Source organism: Ciconia boyciana, chromosome 15 (genome assembly GCF_034638445.1).
Source record: "Ciconia boyciana chromosome 15, ASM3463844v1, whole genome shotgun sequence".
NCBI classification, from domain to species: domain Eukaryota; kingdom Metazoa; phylum Chordata; class Aves; order Ciconiiformes; family Ciconiidae; genus Ciconia; species Ciconia boyciana.
The window spans coordinates 2041701-2057626 of NC_132948.1; the positions used below are offsets into that span (position 1 = coordinate 2041701).

At 56.8% G+C, this 15926-nt stretch overlaps 1 protein-coding gene across 1 annotated transcript in view; it reads left to right on the top strand.

The window, feature by feature from the left end:
* KSR2 (kinase suppressor of ras 2) overlaps positions 1–15926 on the top strand; it is an 83719-nt gene that overhangs the window by 38405 nt on the left and 29388 nt on the right. The window contains exons 6-12 of the mRNA XM_072880215.1: positions 3207–3276; positions 3983–4066; positions 6513–6580; positions 8128–8252; positions 10852–11020; positions 14021–14062; positions 14454–14520. Of these exons, the coding sequence (XP_072736316.1) occupies positions 3207–3276; positions 3983–4066; positions 6513–6580; positions 8128–8252; positions 10852–11020; positions 14021–14062; positions 14454–14520 (625 nt within the window). The remainder of the gene's footprint in view (positions 1–3206; positions 3277–3982; positions 4067–6512; positions 6581–8127; positions 8253–10851; positions 11021–14020; positions 14063–14453; positions 14521–15926) is intronic.

The window sequence follows — 15926 nt, forward strand, 5'->3', positions numbered from 1 at the left end:
GAGATGCCCAGGCATCCCGCCTCCCGGCCGGGAGCAAGGGGGAACATCCGCGCTGGCAGCCGAAAGGCACCAGGGAGCTGTCGGGATGGCAGCGGGGGCGAGGAGGGCGTCACGGCCGAGGCAGCGTCCCGGTCCCCGTCACCTCTGAGGCGCGCGGGTGCCACTCAGGGACCGGCGGCGGCTGTCACAGCTGCCTGTCGCGGCTGGGGAGCCGGGCAGCAGGGCTCTTCTCCCGTGTCCGCTGTCAGAGACGTGCCGGAGGCGGCTGTCACCCTCTGCCCAGGCAGTTTCCCCCCTTCCCTGCTCTCCTCCCGGCACATCTGATCCCCGTCAAGCACGGGCTGTTGACTCAAGGATAAGCTGTGCCGCGCAGAGCAGGAGCCGTGACCTTTGCCGGCGCGATGCTGCGGAGAAGGAAAGCGCGGAGGTTTTGGGGTGTTCGGGTGGAGGGTGGCATCCCCCGGCATTGGGTGCCCGGCTGTGGGGTCCGTGCCGCTCTGCGAGGATCGATGGCTGGGTGGCATCGGGCAGTGCCATGACGTTGGGGAGCCGGGTGGTGGGGGAGGCAGGAAAGGGGTGGATGCTCAGCTGGGGGGTCCCCGCTGGGCTGCTCGGTGGGTACCAGCTGCGTCCTTCCCTGGGAAATTACACCCATGCCCATTAAATACCATCTCAGAGGAGGAGAGGGGGGGGAAAAAACCCCCTAAAACTGCCCTCGCACACTTGTGCGAGGGGAATTATGGCTAAAAGAGCTCTGATCTTCAAGCCGCAGATGAGGTTGCTGGTGATAAATGTATAAGTAATGACTGGCACCCGGGCGGGGAGGTCAGGAGACGTCAGTCGCTGCGGGGCAGCTCAGGGTCCGTAGCGCGGGGCTGAGCTGCCAGCAGCGGGAGGATGGAGGGAGGCCGGCAGCCGGCTGCCACGCTTCAAAGCTCGAGAGGGTCAGTCGGGGCAGCCGCCGCACCTCGGGTCTGGCACTTCTCCATCACGGGGTCCCTGCGACAAAGCCTGGCCCCTCTGCAGCGGCGAGACACGCTCCCGTGGCCACGAGGGGTTTTTTTCTTGCAATTACCTCTAATTGTGGCAATTTGGGGGTTTTGATGAGAATATTCATCCTGGGCCGGGGCGGGGGGAGGCTGCTGCATCTCCATCTTCCCTTTGGGCATCACCCTGATTTAATGTCGCACGGGGAGAAACAGCTTTTCCTCCGGGCGAGCATCTCGTATGCACAGGTTAAAGGGGAGAATCGCTAATTAGCTTCCAAGCTCCCCAAACCCTTGGGGCTGTTCCCCACGGCAGTGGGATGCCTTCCCCTGCCCTCCTGCCCTGCTTTGCTTGTTTTTCCTCCTGCAAACAGCAGGTCTATTGTTAAACGCCACGATCCTTCATGTATCGCTCCCTCTAATGAACATAATTAGCCGTGAATCACGTAGGTCTCATTTTTGTTAGGAGGTTAAAATCCCCGCTACACTTTAATACATTTTTGCAGTGAGCACATTTAGAAAGTAATTAAAAGGCTCAGCCGTCTTTGCCTACGTCCCCTCTCCCCCTCCCCGGGATGGCAGGATTTAATTGAGGCCAGCTGAAAGTTAGTGGAAATAAATTGTGGCTGATAAAGCGGAGGTTGTAATTTAATTCTGGGAGAGGAGCTGTTCTTGCCCATGTGTTTAGTTCATCAAGGACCGGTGTTGAGGCGGGGCGGGGGGAACTTACTTGTGTAATGTGATTTACTGATGAGAAAATGATGTTTAGGAAGGAATAGTGCTCGGGTGTGGAGTGGTCCCGCTCTTTAGAGCATCTTCTCCGGGGCTGTGGACATCCCTGGGCGGCTGCAGATACTGGGGCAGTGGGAGGGGTGCTGGTCCAGGAGCCCGGGGTGGGTTGTCTCAAGGGCTGGTGAGAAGCGTGGGTCAAAAATATTGGCGTGCTGCTGGTGTAAAACAGCCAAGCCGGGGCTGGGGGCAGCCGTAACCTTAATTGACTTTGTAGTCCTTCAACATCTTAATTGCTGGCTCTGCCCGAGGGGTGATCGGGACCGAGGCGGCGGAGTAAGAGAAGGAGCCGGAGCAGCTGCTGGCGGGAGGTGCTGGAGATGGATGCGTTTTAGGATGCTCCCAAGACTTTTAACAGCGCCTTGCACAGGAAGCGGCATGTAAATGTAACCTTCAGAAAGAAAGCGCAATTAAAACACCCTGCCGCCCGCTATATTAAAATGGGATATTAAAGCAAACAGTGGTTCTCCCCGCTCGGAGGGATAATATCGAAAGCGTATTTAGCGAGGGATTTGCTGGCATACTGAGCAAACGTCCAGGCTCGCAGCTGGGGTCTGCCGCTCGGCTCCACGCCGTGGCTCGGCTCGCGTCGTGCCGGGGTTGGTTGCTTGTGCCCGGGAAACCTCTCAAATCCCTTATTGAAAACCCAGCCTCTGAATCCCCGGCACAGATCCCCTCCCTGGGGCTCAGCATCCCGTGGGGCAGGAGCTCTCCCATGGCTGGGGCAGCTGGCAGGAGGAGGAGGAGGAGGGTCTCTGCCCTCGCTGAGGCTGAAGGGGGACGTGGAGTCCAAGCACGGCACCAGCAGGGCCGTGCTGCTAATTACCTGCCCGCTCCAGCCGGTGCTAATGAACTTATCTCTTTTTCCTTACCCAGCCAAGGTCCCGTTACCCTTTCTCCCTCCTTTTCCCTCAGAAGGAGAGTGCCGAGGCTGCTTTTTACTTTGCTCTTCTATTTGAGGATGAGTTAAATTGCCTTCCAAGTGGCTGACACTTGGCTTCTTGTTCAGCCGCAACCGCAAGACGTGATGTCTCATTAATAAATGATGCAGTTGCCGTTTCGGCTTCGTTTTCCCTTTCTTCTTTGGACATCATGACGGGGCTCCGGTAGCTTTGCAATCCTGCCTTGTGTGCAGATGGGTGCAGCACCCATGGGGTGGGTGCATCCCCTCCCACCTCTCTCCCTGGCCCAAACTGGGTGCTGGGGGCTGTTATGGGGGGACAGGAGACCCTGGTTCCCCGCAGACCCAAGCACAAAGCCAGAGGCCTCTTGCTTTCCAGAAAGGGAGCCCAGCAGGGCATCTCTACAGGGAAATATTAGGCAAACCCTATTTTTTGTGTGCATCCTTTGCTCCCCTCTCCAAAAGCTTGAACCCTTGCTCCCACCTTTATTAGCATCTGATGGTTTTCCCCGTCTCTCCTCTCCCTGCAGATACGCTGTCAGTGCCTCGCTGGTCCCCGCAGATCCCCCGTCGAGATCTAGGAAACTCAATAAAACACAGGTACGCCAAGCCTGCCGCAGCGCCGGGTGAATCCCCCCCAGAGCTGGGGGATGAGCATCTGCCTCTCCATCTCTGGTCCGGGACGGGGGGCTTGGGGCCATTCCCCGTTTCCCACGCTGGGCTGCGCTGTCCTAGAAGCCCATTTAAATTCCATTTCAGTTCAGATTTGGTTTAGATAAGGCTTGAGCTGCTATCAATAAAAGCTGTGTATAATCTGCGACCCTGCCAACCTTCAGCAAATTTCCCATCTCCGGATTATTGTCCTTCCATATCTACGGCAAGAAGGAGAAGCACTAGAAATAGCTCTGGTGCTATTTCAGCAGCTGTTCAATGGGGCAGCTGCTTCTCTGGTGGGCTGGGAACTTGGGTCCCCAGGGCAGGGAGGTGTTCTGGGGGCTCTGGCCACAGTCTGGGGTGAGCAAAGCTGGGGAGCTGCAGCGAGCTGGTGGCTAATGCCCATCCCGGCCGGCTTGGACCCCTTTGGAGCAGGCTGTGCCCTTCTGCATAACCAAAGTGGGGCTCAGACTTGTATTTTGGCATCCCTAGAAAGATGCCTCGACACTTACAACAGTGTTTGAGGGTGCCAGGGAAAGGATAAATTGGGGTTCGGCAGATAAGCGCGGCTCGGGAGATGTTTCTGCAGGAGCACAGATGTGGCAGCACAGCCTCGTCTGCCCCCGGCCACTCTCCGTGTTTGTCTCCACAGGTTTTCCACCAAGTACTGGATGTCTCAGACCTGCACAGTCTGCGGGAAAGGAATGTTGTTCGGCTTAAAATGCAAAAACTGCAAGTACGTCGTGGTGCTGGAGCTGTTTGTGTCACTCCTTAACGTTGCGAGGGGGATAATTAGGGTTTCAGTGCTGGAGCGGAGCAGGGGTGCAGGCACGGGGAGACCAGCCAGCCTCTCACCAGCTCATCCTTGCAGGAAGCTTTAACGAGACATGAAATTGGGTGAAGAACACCACAAAACGGGGCTGAGGTTGGGTCTGCATGCGGGGCACGGGAGCGGGGTCCTCGGGGGGGATGCTGCCCGTCAGACCCCAGCTCTGCTCGCACCAGAGCTCCGAGTGAGACCCTGACGGCCTCCCCCCTCGCTGCCGTCCTTGGCCTGGCTTTAGATGCCCACGTTATAGGGTTACGTGTGGAATTATCTGCGGGAGATGGGGGAATGGATGTGCAGCACCAGGGGTTGAGAGCAGCTTGGACAAGAGCATCGCCTGCCTGCGGGGTAGCTCCGGGCATCGGGTGGGTTTTGCCCACAGACTCGGGCTGTATTCTCTATTTTTCACATCAGCAAAAGTCTTGTGGCCCTCTGTTTCCTGGCAATGTTGGGGCACCGAGGAGCCAACCCACCCCAAACCGCAATTAAACTGCGATGCAAAGGAGAGGGGCCGCGCTGGCCATAAAATGGGGCAGGACTGGAAAAAGATAGCGAGGCAGAGGCTGGGGCCACTTGTACTGCTTTAAATCCGGCGTAGCCCATCTCTTACACAGTATCGTGCAGCCATCAGCACTTAGTAAAGCCGCTTCTGGAGACCCAGTTGCCTTTTCTAGGGATGGGTGCTGGGAATATGCGCATCGTCTGCGGGTAACTGAGTTAGACGGAGCTATGAAGTGATAATGATTGCTGTTGCCATTGATTAAATGCTGATGAGTTAGCAAATTGGGATTTTAAACCTGGACAAGAAGTGCCTGGTTACTCTGCAGTTGGTGGTGGTTTCCTGGAAGTGATATTATCAAATATATATATTTTAAAGTGGTGATTCCTATTGCATTCAATGCTCAAGCAACTGGAGGCTTTGCTGCCTGCAAGCCCTGCCTGCTGTGCCTGCCCGGGGCTGGTCCCCGTGCGGGAGGAGGGATGCTGGGACCTGCCGCTGCGCTGCTGCGGCTCCGACTCTGTCGGTCCTGCTGCCTGTAGTCGCTCAGAAAAGAGCAAATAAATTCCCCGGTTGTAAGAAAGTAGGGTGAACGCAAAGTATTTAGGTTCTCTGGTTTTGCCGTAGCCACCTGGCCCCGGCGCTGCTTTCCCCAGAAGCAGGAGGGGAACAAGCAGGTAAAACAAACAAACAGACCCCAACCCCCCCAAGCCTCGAATACCAAATTAATCTCTGCCTTTCCCTCTAGGAACGGCTTTGTAATAAAAGCTAACATGCACGGCTCCTGAATTTTCATTACCCAGCTCATTGACTTGTAGCTGCTGTCTTTTTTCTCATCCTTTACCCTTGTTTTTTTAAATCCTTTCCTCCTTTTTGCCTTTTCCCCCGTGGCTCTCCCCGTTCTGCCGGGGCCGCTGCGGCAGAGCGTGAGCCGGGGACTCGTTTCCATCCCTAATTAAGAACGAACGGGAACGTTTCGGGGCAGCGGGAGCCTGCTTATGCCTATATGCATGACCCAGGGGTGAAGCCCTGCATAGACTCCTGCCCCGGCTCTGCGAAACCAGGCAAAGCTCTGCAGAATATTCAACGTAGCCGTAAATGCTCTCATTATTTTTGTTAAATGTCCTGCTAATAAAGCTAGGAGGGAGCGCACAATGGCAGAGATTCATCGGGAGCCAAAAGGGGCCAGGGCAGCCGCTTCCTTCCCCTCCGCTGCCCCTGAATTTAATTAAGCATAAAGCAGCGTTAACGCTGGATGGTGGTCAGGGGGAAATGGCTTTCCCCCGAGCGCGGGTCTCCGCTCCTTTTATTTCAGCCGAGGCTGGCAGAAATGACAATTTTGGGCGTCCTGGAGCTGGCTGCTGGGTGCCGGGGTCCCTGCAGCTGGCGGAGAAAGGGGGGGAGCTGGGCAGCCCCCCCAGGCAGGGCTGGTTTGGGGGTTCCTGTGCCCCTCCACGGGGCAGATGCACCCACCATGGCTCTCGTTTGCCGAGGGCGTGCAGCCCCTGCGTCCTCCCAGCCAACAGCCCCGATGCTCCGACGATGTGCGTCCCGTAGCGCTTCTTACCCCGGTGCCCGCAGCCCCGGCGAGCGGCTCGGGCATCGCGGGTCTTCCTGAGCGCAAGCTGCAGAACCGCAGGGATCCGGGAGGCTTTGCCCACGGGACCGCTCGGGCAGCGAGCGCCCAGGGGCTGTGCACGACCAAAATATTACATCGAGTCATCTTTCTGGGTGGAGAAAGGGTCCCCGGTCTGCAGCGATGCTCCCTGCTCCGGGCTGCGTCCCTTTGCCCGTACCGTGATGCTCTGCATCCCCTTCGCCCTCGCTTCTCATGCCTTTCTCTCTGTCCCCTGCTAGGCTCAAGTGCCACAACAAATGCACCAAAGAGGCCCCTCCGTGTCACCTGCTGATCATCCACCGCGGAGGTAAGGGCCTTTCTTCCCCCTTCTGCCTCCGTGGATGTTGCCACCAGGTAAAACTTTCAAAAGCTCCCCGGGCGATTCGAGAGCCTGACCCTTGCTGACGGCCGGCGGGACGGAGGCTCCCGAACCGCTTGGGCGCTCTGTGAAAATTTTACCCACCGTTTTTTCCGCTTGTAGGGAGACGAGCCGTTCGGGGCGAGGCAGATTTGCATTGCAAACCACTTCCACCCACCCTTCCCCTGCCTCCTTTTCTTTTCAGATTCCCCACCGCACGGGGTAAGTGCATCAGGTTTTAGCCTTTTGCTACTGTTGAGAGCTTAGGGCGGACGCGTGGGACCCAAAATCTCCCGCGGCGCTGTCGGTGCATGGGGGTCCCCGCCACGGGGACGCGGCCGTGCCCCTGCGGATGCTCATGGTGCTTTCGGAGCTGCCTTATCCCGCTCTCCTCCGGGAGAGCCCGTCCAAAAATCCTCAGAGGAGGGAGAACTTTGCAGCAGGACGACGGGCGTCGCTTCCCACCTCTTTTCTTCCAGATTTTGGCCGAGTGCTCCCTGACGGCCAGAGGACTGCGACCGCCTAAGGGAAATGCTTCCAATTACCATTGCCTTGAATTCTGAGCTCTTAAGGCCGTTACTCTGTGTTGAATACCACCAAAAACATGCTCATTGGTTTAATCACGGGGAAATGCATTGCGCTGGTGGCACCTCACAAGGCGAGTGGGGATGCTGTGGCTCGGAGGGGGGCAATTTTGCAGCCTCCACTCTGCCCCCATGCCATTGCTTGCAGCAAATTTGGGTGGAAGGGACTGAAGACCCCCCCCGTCATGCTCCGAGCTGCTGCAAACCCTGACCAGGAGGCAGGGAAAGCAGCATCCCGTGCTGCCAGGGGCAGGTGGGCTCCTGGGATGGGCAGAAATTGGGATTTACAGCTGCGGTCTGCGATGTTGCGAGAGCCGGAGCTGCCCGCTGTGTGTTTTAGCACAGGAGCAAGGGGCGGCATGGCTTTGGGGTGGCCTCAGCATCAGTGAAATAGCCCCCAAAAAGGTTCTTAAATGCCTTGCCCTGCAGCCGGCCTGTTCCCCAGTCCCCTGGGCTGCAGGCTGGCTTTCCCAAAAATAATCTCTCTGCCAAGAGCAGGGTGCTCTGAGCCGGCTCCTTCCCCCCGCCCTGAAAAGCTACGGCGAGGAAGAGGACAGTGCCTCCTCCTGATGCTGGCTGACCCCCGTCTCGTGGGGTGGTCGCGGTGGCTGCTGAGCCTCCCCGAATCGCAGCCCCTCGGCAGGGGGAGAAGGGTGCGGTTCGCATCCCACCGTGGGGGGCTTTAAGCCCCCCACGTTCCGGGGGGTTTGGCTGTAGCCTGGGTGCAGGGGGCTGGCTGCCATCCCGAGGCAGGAGCCAAGCGGCTGGAGGTGCCACGGGGGATTGCTTTGGAGAGCGATTCAAGAGCGGTTTGCAAGCACAGGGTGACCCCAGGTGCTCCTTCGAAGCTTTGATGTCTCTCCATCTCTCTCCCCCTCCTCTCCATCCCCTTTTCCCCTCTCTCCCTTCTTAATCCAGCAAGGTTAGTCCGGACAGAGTCGGTGCCCTGCGATATCAACAACCCCTTGCGGAAACCCCCCAGGTATTCGGACCTGCACGTCAGCCAGACGCTCCCCAAAACCAACAAACTCAACAAGGTGAGCTGCTCCCCCAGCCCTGACCACCCCCTTCGCGCCCACCCCCTGCCAGAGGGGACCGGTCCCGTGTGGCCGAAAGATGAGCGGCTTTTGCTGGTTCTTCGCGTGCAGCTGCTGCTCTTGCAGATGAGGGGGCCAAAGCTGGTGGCCTTTCCAAATGCCACCTGAGCTGGCTTGCTTGAGCCACCCCGTTTGCCTCGGCTTTCCCGGAGGGGATGCTCCTTGTCTGAGGAGCAGCAGCTTTCCCAGGGCACGTCCTTTGGGAGCATGGATCCCATTTGCTGGGTGGGAGCACAGCTCGGAGAGTAATTTCTAAAAGAAGGAAGTTAAGAGCAAAAGGGGCCATGCCCTGACCTTGCGTTTGGGGCAGGAGGGGAGCGGTGGGTTGTCCCCAGGACAGGGCATCTCCCAGCCTTCAGCTGTCTGCCAGGACCAAGCCTTGCGGGTGTCTCCGTGGGTCTCCAGGCACATCCACCGCTATGGGACCGGTGCGTGTGTCAGCGTGTGGGTAGGAGCTGCCTAGAAGCCTGCGTGGGGGCTTGAATTAAAAAAATAATCCCGTGGACTGGTGCTAATGGAAGGAGCAGAGCAAGGGTGAGCTTGGCAGTGGGGCAGGATGAGCCGTGCTGCGAGTGGAGCTGCGAGCCCCTTGCCCCTTGGGTTTCCCGGTGTGGGTTGCATCCGCCGAGGTTATTTCTTTTAAAAAGAAAATGGGATCAGCGCTTTCGAAATAGCCTGTGTCCCACCAGTCCTGCCCTGCTGTGGCCTCTCAGTCTCCAGATCTAAGCTGAATTTGGGGTGCTTTGAGGTCTCTGCTACCGCCTGAGACTTCTGTAAATAACAAATTTATTGTTACAAATAAAACAAGCCCAGAATTTGATTGTCCTTGGCAAAGCTGGTCAAGCCAGACCTGACAGCGCACCTGGCTTGCTTGCTTCTGCCCTGCATTAATAGCAATAAAACCGGCATGGGGTTATTTTTGATGAAATTTAGAGCCCGTTGCCTTCAGTGGAAAATTTCTCGCGGGCGGCCGGAGGTAGTGCAGGGTGAGGTGTTTGCAGGCTGGAAGTGTTCAAAGCGAGGGAAATCCTCGGTGTGATGGGGAACAGGTCGTCAAAACCCTGCCTTGCCAAAGTCTGGCAGGACCCCCCCGCTCCTCCCGGACCTCAGCATCTTCTGGCTCTCAGCAAAGGCTGGGTACCGGATGATGCTCTCTCGGATGCAGTTTTTAAACCGAAATCTCTTAGGAGATCCTTGGTGTAATGATCTGCTCCGTTGTTGTTACGGGGTGGTGCAAATGGCTTGTTGAGGCTGGAGAGCTACTGCAGGTATCCAAAAGAAAGAGAGATGTGGTTTTCTTTTTAGTGCCCGTCCTTCCAGTGATTTGTTTCATTTTATTAGAGGGCAGTGGGGGAGTGACTCAGCTCACTGATAAAGGCTTTGGGTGCGAAGGGCATCAGCCCATCTAACCATGATGATGCACTCTGTGTGTGTGTGTATATATATATATATATATTTGGCTTTGACCTGAGCACTCCCGTTCTGGTTGAAGTTTCCTCTATAAATGTGCTTTATGCAACAGGGGTCCCTTCTTACTTTGATGTTTCTAAAAGCATTTCTTTAGAGATACCCTGTTGTCTGTGAATGCCATTGAAATCTGATTGTTAGTGGCCTTCAGTGTTGGTTTAAAAAATAATTTACCTAGCCAAGATTGTTGTCTGTGTCACGACGGTCTATATAAAATGTATGTGGGTTTCCTGGAAAGCCCAGCGCATTTAAAAATTAATCAATTTGGACAAAATTATCTGCTGGGGGAGGCTCATGCAGATTTTCTAACCTTGGAGGGATCTTGCCATGGGTGCCCCTGTCTGGAGATGGGAGTGCTCAGTGCTGCTGAGGGTCAGACCCTGTGAAGTGCCTCCAAGTTGGGCAGCAAGGTCACGAGCAAGGTGGGAAATCCTGGCTTCAATTTTGCTTTTCAGATCTAAGATATCCAGGCAGGTCTTCCTTCCCGTTTGCTCCCAGGTGGCCCTTCCTCGCCCATGGCAGCGTGCTCTGGAGAGGTGCACCCGAAGCCGCCATCCTTGCTTTGATTAGGAAGGGTCAACGAAGGGCAAGGGATGTCTTGAGATGCGCTGGCTGATCCTTTCAAATCTGCCTCAGCTCAGCCACTGCTCTGAGCAAGGCGCTGGGTTTTTGGCTTGAAGGAGGTCAGCAGAAGCTGCCAGGTCCTTGATGTCCCTAAGGACTGAGCCCCAGCGATGTGGTCCCCAGCTCTGGTCTCGGTGGCCATGGCTCTGCAGAGCCAGCGGGGTTTGGGGAGCCCTCAGCCGTGGATGTGTAGCATGGAGGGGCTGGGAGAGGAGCCCCATTTCTGGTGTGAAATGGCCTTGGTGCAAACTGCAAATGCAAACGGCTTTGGAAAAGCCCAGGCTGGGGCTGGTTGTTTTCTAGGGCTTCTGGAAATGGGCGACAGGGATGACCTGTGTAGCTCTCGCTTGTCACCCAGGTCCTCTCTGCTGGAGCACCTTGTGGTGGCACCGGCCGGCACTGCTCTCACCGGCTCCTCTCTTCTTCTCTCCTTCCCCGTGTCCTGCAGGACCACATCCCAGTGCCCTACCAGCCCGACTCCAGCAGCAACCCCTCCTCCACCACCTCCTCCACACCCTCCTCGCCAGCCCCACCGCTGCCGCCCAGCGCGACGCCCCCGTCCCCCCTGCACCCCTCCCCGCAGTGCCCGCGCCAGCAGAAGCAGTTCAACTTGCCAGGTACCGTGCTGGGTTCCCCATGGGCTCCCCTCCTCCACATCTGCCCGATGAGAGGGGCTTGTGCCCCGGGGTGGCCTCAGGGTAAGGATCTGCTCCATCTGCTTGCCTGCCTGGGCTTACGCTGGGATGGGGAAAAGTTGGAAGCAGAAATGAGCAGCAAAGATGAGTTTAGGATAATTCAGGCTGGGAGGGAGCTTGGGAGTCTTTAGTCCAACCTCCTGCTCGAAGCAGGGTCAGAGCTCAAGGCTTGATCCAGTTTGGTCTTGAAAACCTCCAAGGATGGAGCCAGCACAACCTCTGTGGGCAACCTCCTGCACCTGAGGCTACAAAAACCTTTCCAGGCATGACTTCTCCATGGCATGTGCCCTCTGTGTTGTCTCAACAGCAAACAGGGAACAAGGTCTACAAGGGTAACTTGGGTTGACTTCATTGTCTTTGGGGTGATAGGCCTCCAACAAGCTTGTTGGCAGCATGCGTGGGGTGATAGTGGGGAGTGGCTGATGCTGGGGGTGTCTGATGTAGCTTGTCCCACCGAGTCTTGTCTGGGTACCTGGGACACATCTGCTGCTGGAGGTCAGTCTCTTCAGGGAGGGTGGAAGAGGTAATTTGGTCATGGCGGCCGCAGGACACAGGATTTACGTTAAATGGCCAAAAAAGCCCCTCCTGGCCTAAGGAGGTACCAATGCCTGCCCCAGCACGGCTGCCTTCGGGATGTCCTTGGGGCAGCGCTGCTCTTCCCGGCAAGGTCCCTTCCTGGAGGGGGATGGCTTAGTATCATCACTTCTGGCAGCATGGAGGAGTGCAGCTGTCCTCAGCCACCCGCCTGCCTCTCCAGCTGCTCCCAAAAAGGGCCTGGCAAGGGGAGAGGAGGGAGACCCATGGCCCTGACCCATCTCTGAGATCCTGAAACACTCCTGGCTGGCCCAGGGATGGAGACCCCTGTTTGGTCTGTGGCCTCAAGCCTCTTTGATAGGGCAGTAGCCAGGAGGTTGGGGTCCCTCCCACATCCCAAAACCCCAGGGTTAACGAACTGGTCCAGGTAGGAAGGAGGGTCGGGACTGTGTCTCCAGATGAACCAGATAGCACCTTCGTGCTTTGCTGATCCTGCTGCACCGTGGTGATTCCTCCCTTCTGTCTTGACAAGCCTTCAGCTACAGAGGAGGAGGAGGAGGGAGGTGAGGGGGGATTTGACTGGGAGGATCCATCACCACAATAACAAACATTTCCAAAAGCTGAGAAAAAAAAAATAAAACCCAAAAAACACACGTCCTCGTGTGCCCAGAGAGGCTGCAACCGTGCACAAGTCTTGCTCGCTGGAGTGCCCAGGGCTCAGGCAGGATGCTGGAGGGGTGTGAGGAAGACAGCGGAGGGGCTGTGAGGAAGCACTGGGCATTGCAAGGATTGATGTGACCCATCTGGTGAGGAGGGGCTCGGCTCCTGCTTCCCGGGTCGGGATTTCACCAGCCGCAGCCCTCGAGCCTCCAAGTGCTGGGAGGATAGTCCACAGCGTGGCTGCAAATCTGAGAGCGTGGTGTTGGTTTCCGTGCCAGTATAACCGAGGTCATGGTGGTCCAGCCAGAGCCAAAGCATCCCGACGTCTCGGCGGTGTGATAGCTCGCAGTGGTTAACGTCCCCAAACCGCTTGCTGGGCAAGCCTGGACCCTGCCTGGGTCTGGGGGGAAGGGACAGAAGGTCCAGTGTTTGGTGACCCCGTCATGCATCACTTCTGGAGCAGAGACCTCCCTGCAGAACTTCTGAGATGTTATTTCATGTTCTAAAGCAGAAGCCACAGAAGTAACCCCCACAGTGGGCAGCAGCATCTCCTTATGGGGACCTGGACATGCTGTCGCTGCCACCGCAGCTGAGCCAGCGCAGGGAGCCCCTGGCACGCTTGCCCAGCCGGCAGGAATGGAGCGGGGCAGGATCAGACCCCGGCAGCTTGGAGGGGGTTGCTCCCTTCTTCAACGCCCGTGATGAGCAGGGCCCTGTGGCAAACGGGAGCTGATCTGACACAAAGCAGGACTTACTGTGCTTTCATCTTCCTGCGCGGGAAGTTCTCTGTGGTTCATCTCATCAAGATGGTCATCTTGGGGATTAGGATTTGAGCTTGGAAATTGCAACACGGTGACCTTTTTCTGCCAGAATTACCGTCGAGTCTCTTTGATCTCGGCTCAGGGGTGCTCAGGTCCCACTGCAGAGCTGACGTTGGTCCTCGGGGTCTCGAAGCTGGAGAGGAGAAGCTGCGGGACGGTCTTTGGGATCTTGAAGCTCAAGGAGAAGGTGCCTTCTGAGCTGGTGCCAACCTCTGGTGGCCTCAGCAGCTCTGTCTTGCTTCATACCCATGACCTGCCTGCCCTGAGTCAAATCAGCCCTTGGGCTTTGCCCACTGGTGATGGAGGGTACCACCACCCAGAGCCCTTCTGCAGCGCTGGCTTTGGACAGTGGCTCCTGGGGCTGCCACCAGCTCCTTTCACCAGGACGGAGGCAGCCAGCCCAGCAAGGACACGTCTCTGAAGCATGGCAAAAATGCACAGCTAGATGGGCCAGAGCAGGCAAAAATAGGCAGCAGCTGCAAATCCGTCGCTCGGCATCTCCACAATGCTGAGCGGTTCCCGAAGGCCGTTTGGGAGCCAAGGACTCAAACCCCATGGGCTTTTGCTGGCAACCAGGCGTCCAAATCCCACCGGCGACTTTGCAGATGACATCAACACTCTCCAAATGTTAATGACGGGTATAGATGGTGGCGAAACTTAAGTTATAATCCAGCCGGATCATTAGAGGGCTGAGGGTCTTAATTTTTTGGCCTGGGCACCCTACATGCCATCGTGTACGGCATCCTCTGGAGAGATGGAGGTGGGAGAGGTTGGGCCATGCAGGGGTGCTGGTGGGAGGGACTGGACCTGGGGCTGGTGTTTCACGGTGCAGGACTGGGCGCAGTTGGGGTCTCTCCAGCTTCTGGCTCTGCAGGTCAGCGTTTAACCCCGCTTTTCTCTTTTCCAGCTTCCCATTACTACAAGTACAAACAGCAGTTCATTTTCCCAGGTAAGCCTCTTCCAAAGTCTCTCTTGGAACGCGGGGTGCTGAGATATCCCCCTGGGAGAGCGGGATATCCCCCCACGTCCCTTCACCCTTAGGGGGGTGGGTGCACAGCCGCCTCTCCTAACGCTGGATTTCTGCAGGGAGGGTTGTGCTGGGGTGGGATTTCTCCCCCAAACCAGTATATTGTTGCAGGACTGTGCGCTACTAAGATGCGGCAGGGCTGGGTGGCCCTGCGTTATACCCAGCTGATAGCTAGGGGTGTAACTAAATTGTAGCTGGGAATGAAGAGAGGTTTTCAGCGGGATTTAGTTCCCCTCGATGCCCCGGCGCTGGCTGCGGGGAAGGGGGTCCTCGTGCCTCCCAGCCCGCTCTCACTCCGCTCTCTTCTCCCCAGACGTGGTGCCTGAGACGCCGACCCGAGCCCCGCAGGTGGTCCTCCACCCCGTCAACTCCAACCCCATGTGAGTGCCTCCCCCTTCTCCCGGCTGCCTTCACCTTCCCCTCCCCAGGCAGTGCATCCTCCACACCCCGCTCCTCCGGGCACCCGTGGGTGCTGCCCTGGCTTTGTGGGAGGGACTGGGTGCTCAGGAATGCCTTTTGGGCGGGTTGGGGTGGGGTGAACTCCCAGTGCTCCTGCTGCCCTAACCCAGCTCACGGCTCTGGCTCATGTCTCGGGGAGGAGAAGGGTTGAAAGGAGAGGGCAGGGGATTGATTTATAACCCTCAGGAAAAAAGTGACTTTCAGTCTGAGGCAAAGCCCACAAGGTGCCAAAGCCCAAGCGATTAATCTCTTACTAAATTATAAGCAGAAAACCAGTGTCTTTGAGTTAATTTTAATAGAGGTGGTTCTTGCAGCCCCACCCGTAATATTTTTAAGTCCAATAAACTTTGCACGGAAATTAGTGTTGAAACGCAGTATCTAATTGGCGTTAGGACTAGCTGTCCCCGGCAGGTCGGGTCCGAGCTGCTCTGCCGAATCCGGTGTTCACCGAGGTCCTCGTGCCTGTGCTGCCCTGGCAGCGTCCCGCAGCCACGTTACAGTTCAGGGTTGCTTGCTGGTCCTTTTTATAAATGCCATTTTTGAAGGATTTTACAAGCCAGGAGTTTAACAGATAGGGTCTCGCTCCAGGCTGCGATGTGGTTTGCGTCCGGCTCTCCCACGCTCTCCAAACTGCATTGGTGACTGCTGGGGGGTCCGATGGATCTCGCCTCTGGGGGAGGCGATGGGAGGGATGGGGACAGAGCCGCTGTCCCCGCCGGTGGCTGGCGGCCGGGAAATTAATGGCAAAGTGGTGAAGTCAAAGCCTTTTATTTTTTTTTCCTTCCCTGCCTAAAGCAAGGTGTTGGGCTTAGGGCTGGCAGGCTTTTCTGGGAAAATAGCTTTCAATATGCAAAATCCGTGATTCTCCTCTTGCTCACCCCATTGAAAATAACCCCCGGGAGCCGCTGAGGTTACCCCGGGCTTGGCTGGGTTAAACAGCAGACTCTGCTCCGTACGGTCGGATACTCGGGAGACAGGTATTCGTGCCTGGATTAAAGATCAGGCAGGAGGAGACTACTGCTCCTGCAAACTGCCCGTGCATCGTGATGGGCGGCAGAAGCCGTCTGCATCCACCTGGGCTGGCTCTGCGGCTTCAAATGTCAGGGTCGGCTCCTTCTGTATACGCACCTCCGTCTCCCCTGGGATTTATAACTCTTTAGTGGCAATTGAATGGGATAGGAAGCACAGGACCACCGTGTCCGAGTGGCTTGGGGAGTGTCATACCTCTCCCGTGATCCTTGCTGCCTCTGGGAGGCGATGCTGTTATTTATCTTATTGATCATAATAATTTATATATTTATATTGTGCTCGAAACCACCTGGGCTGC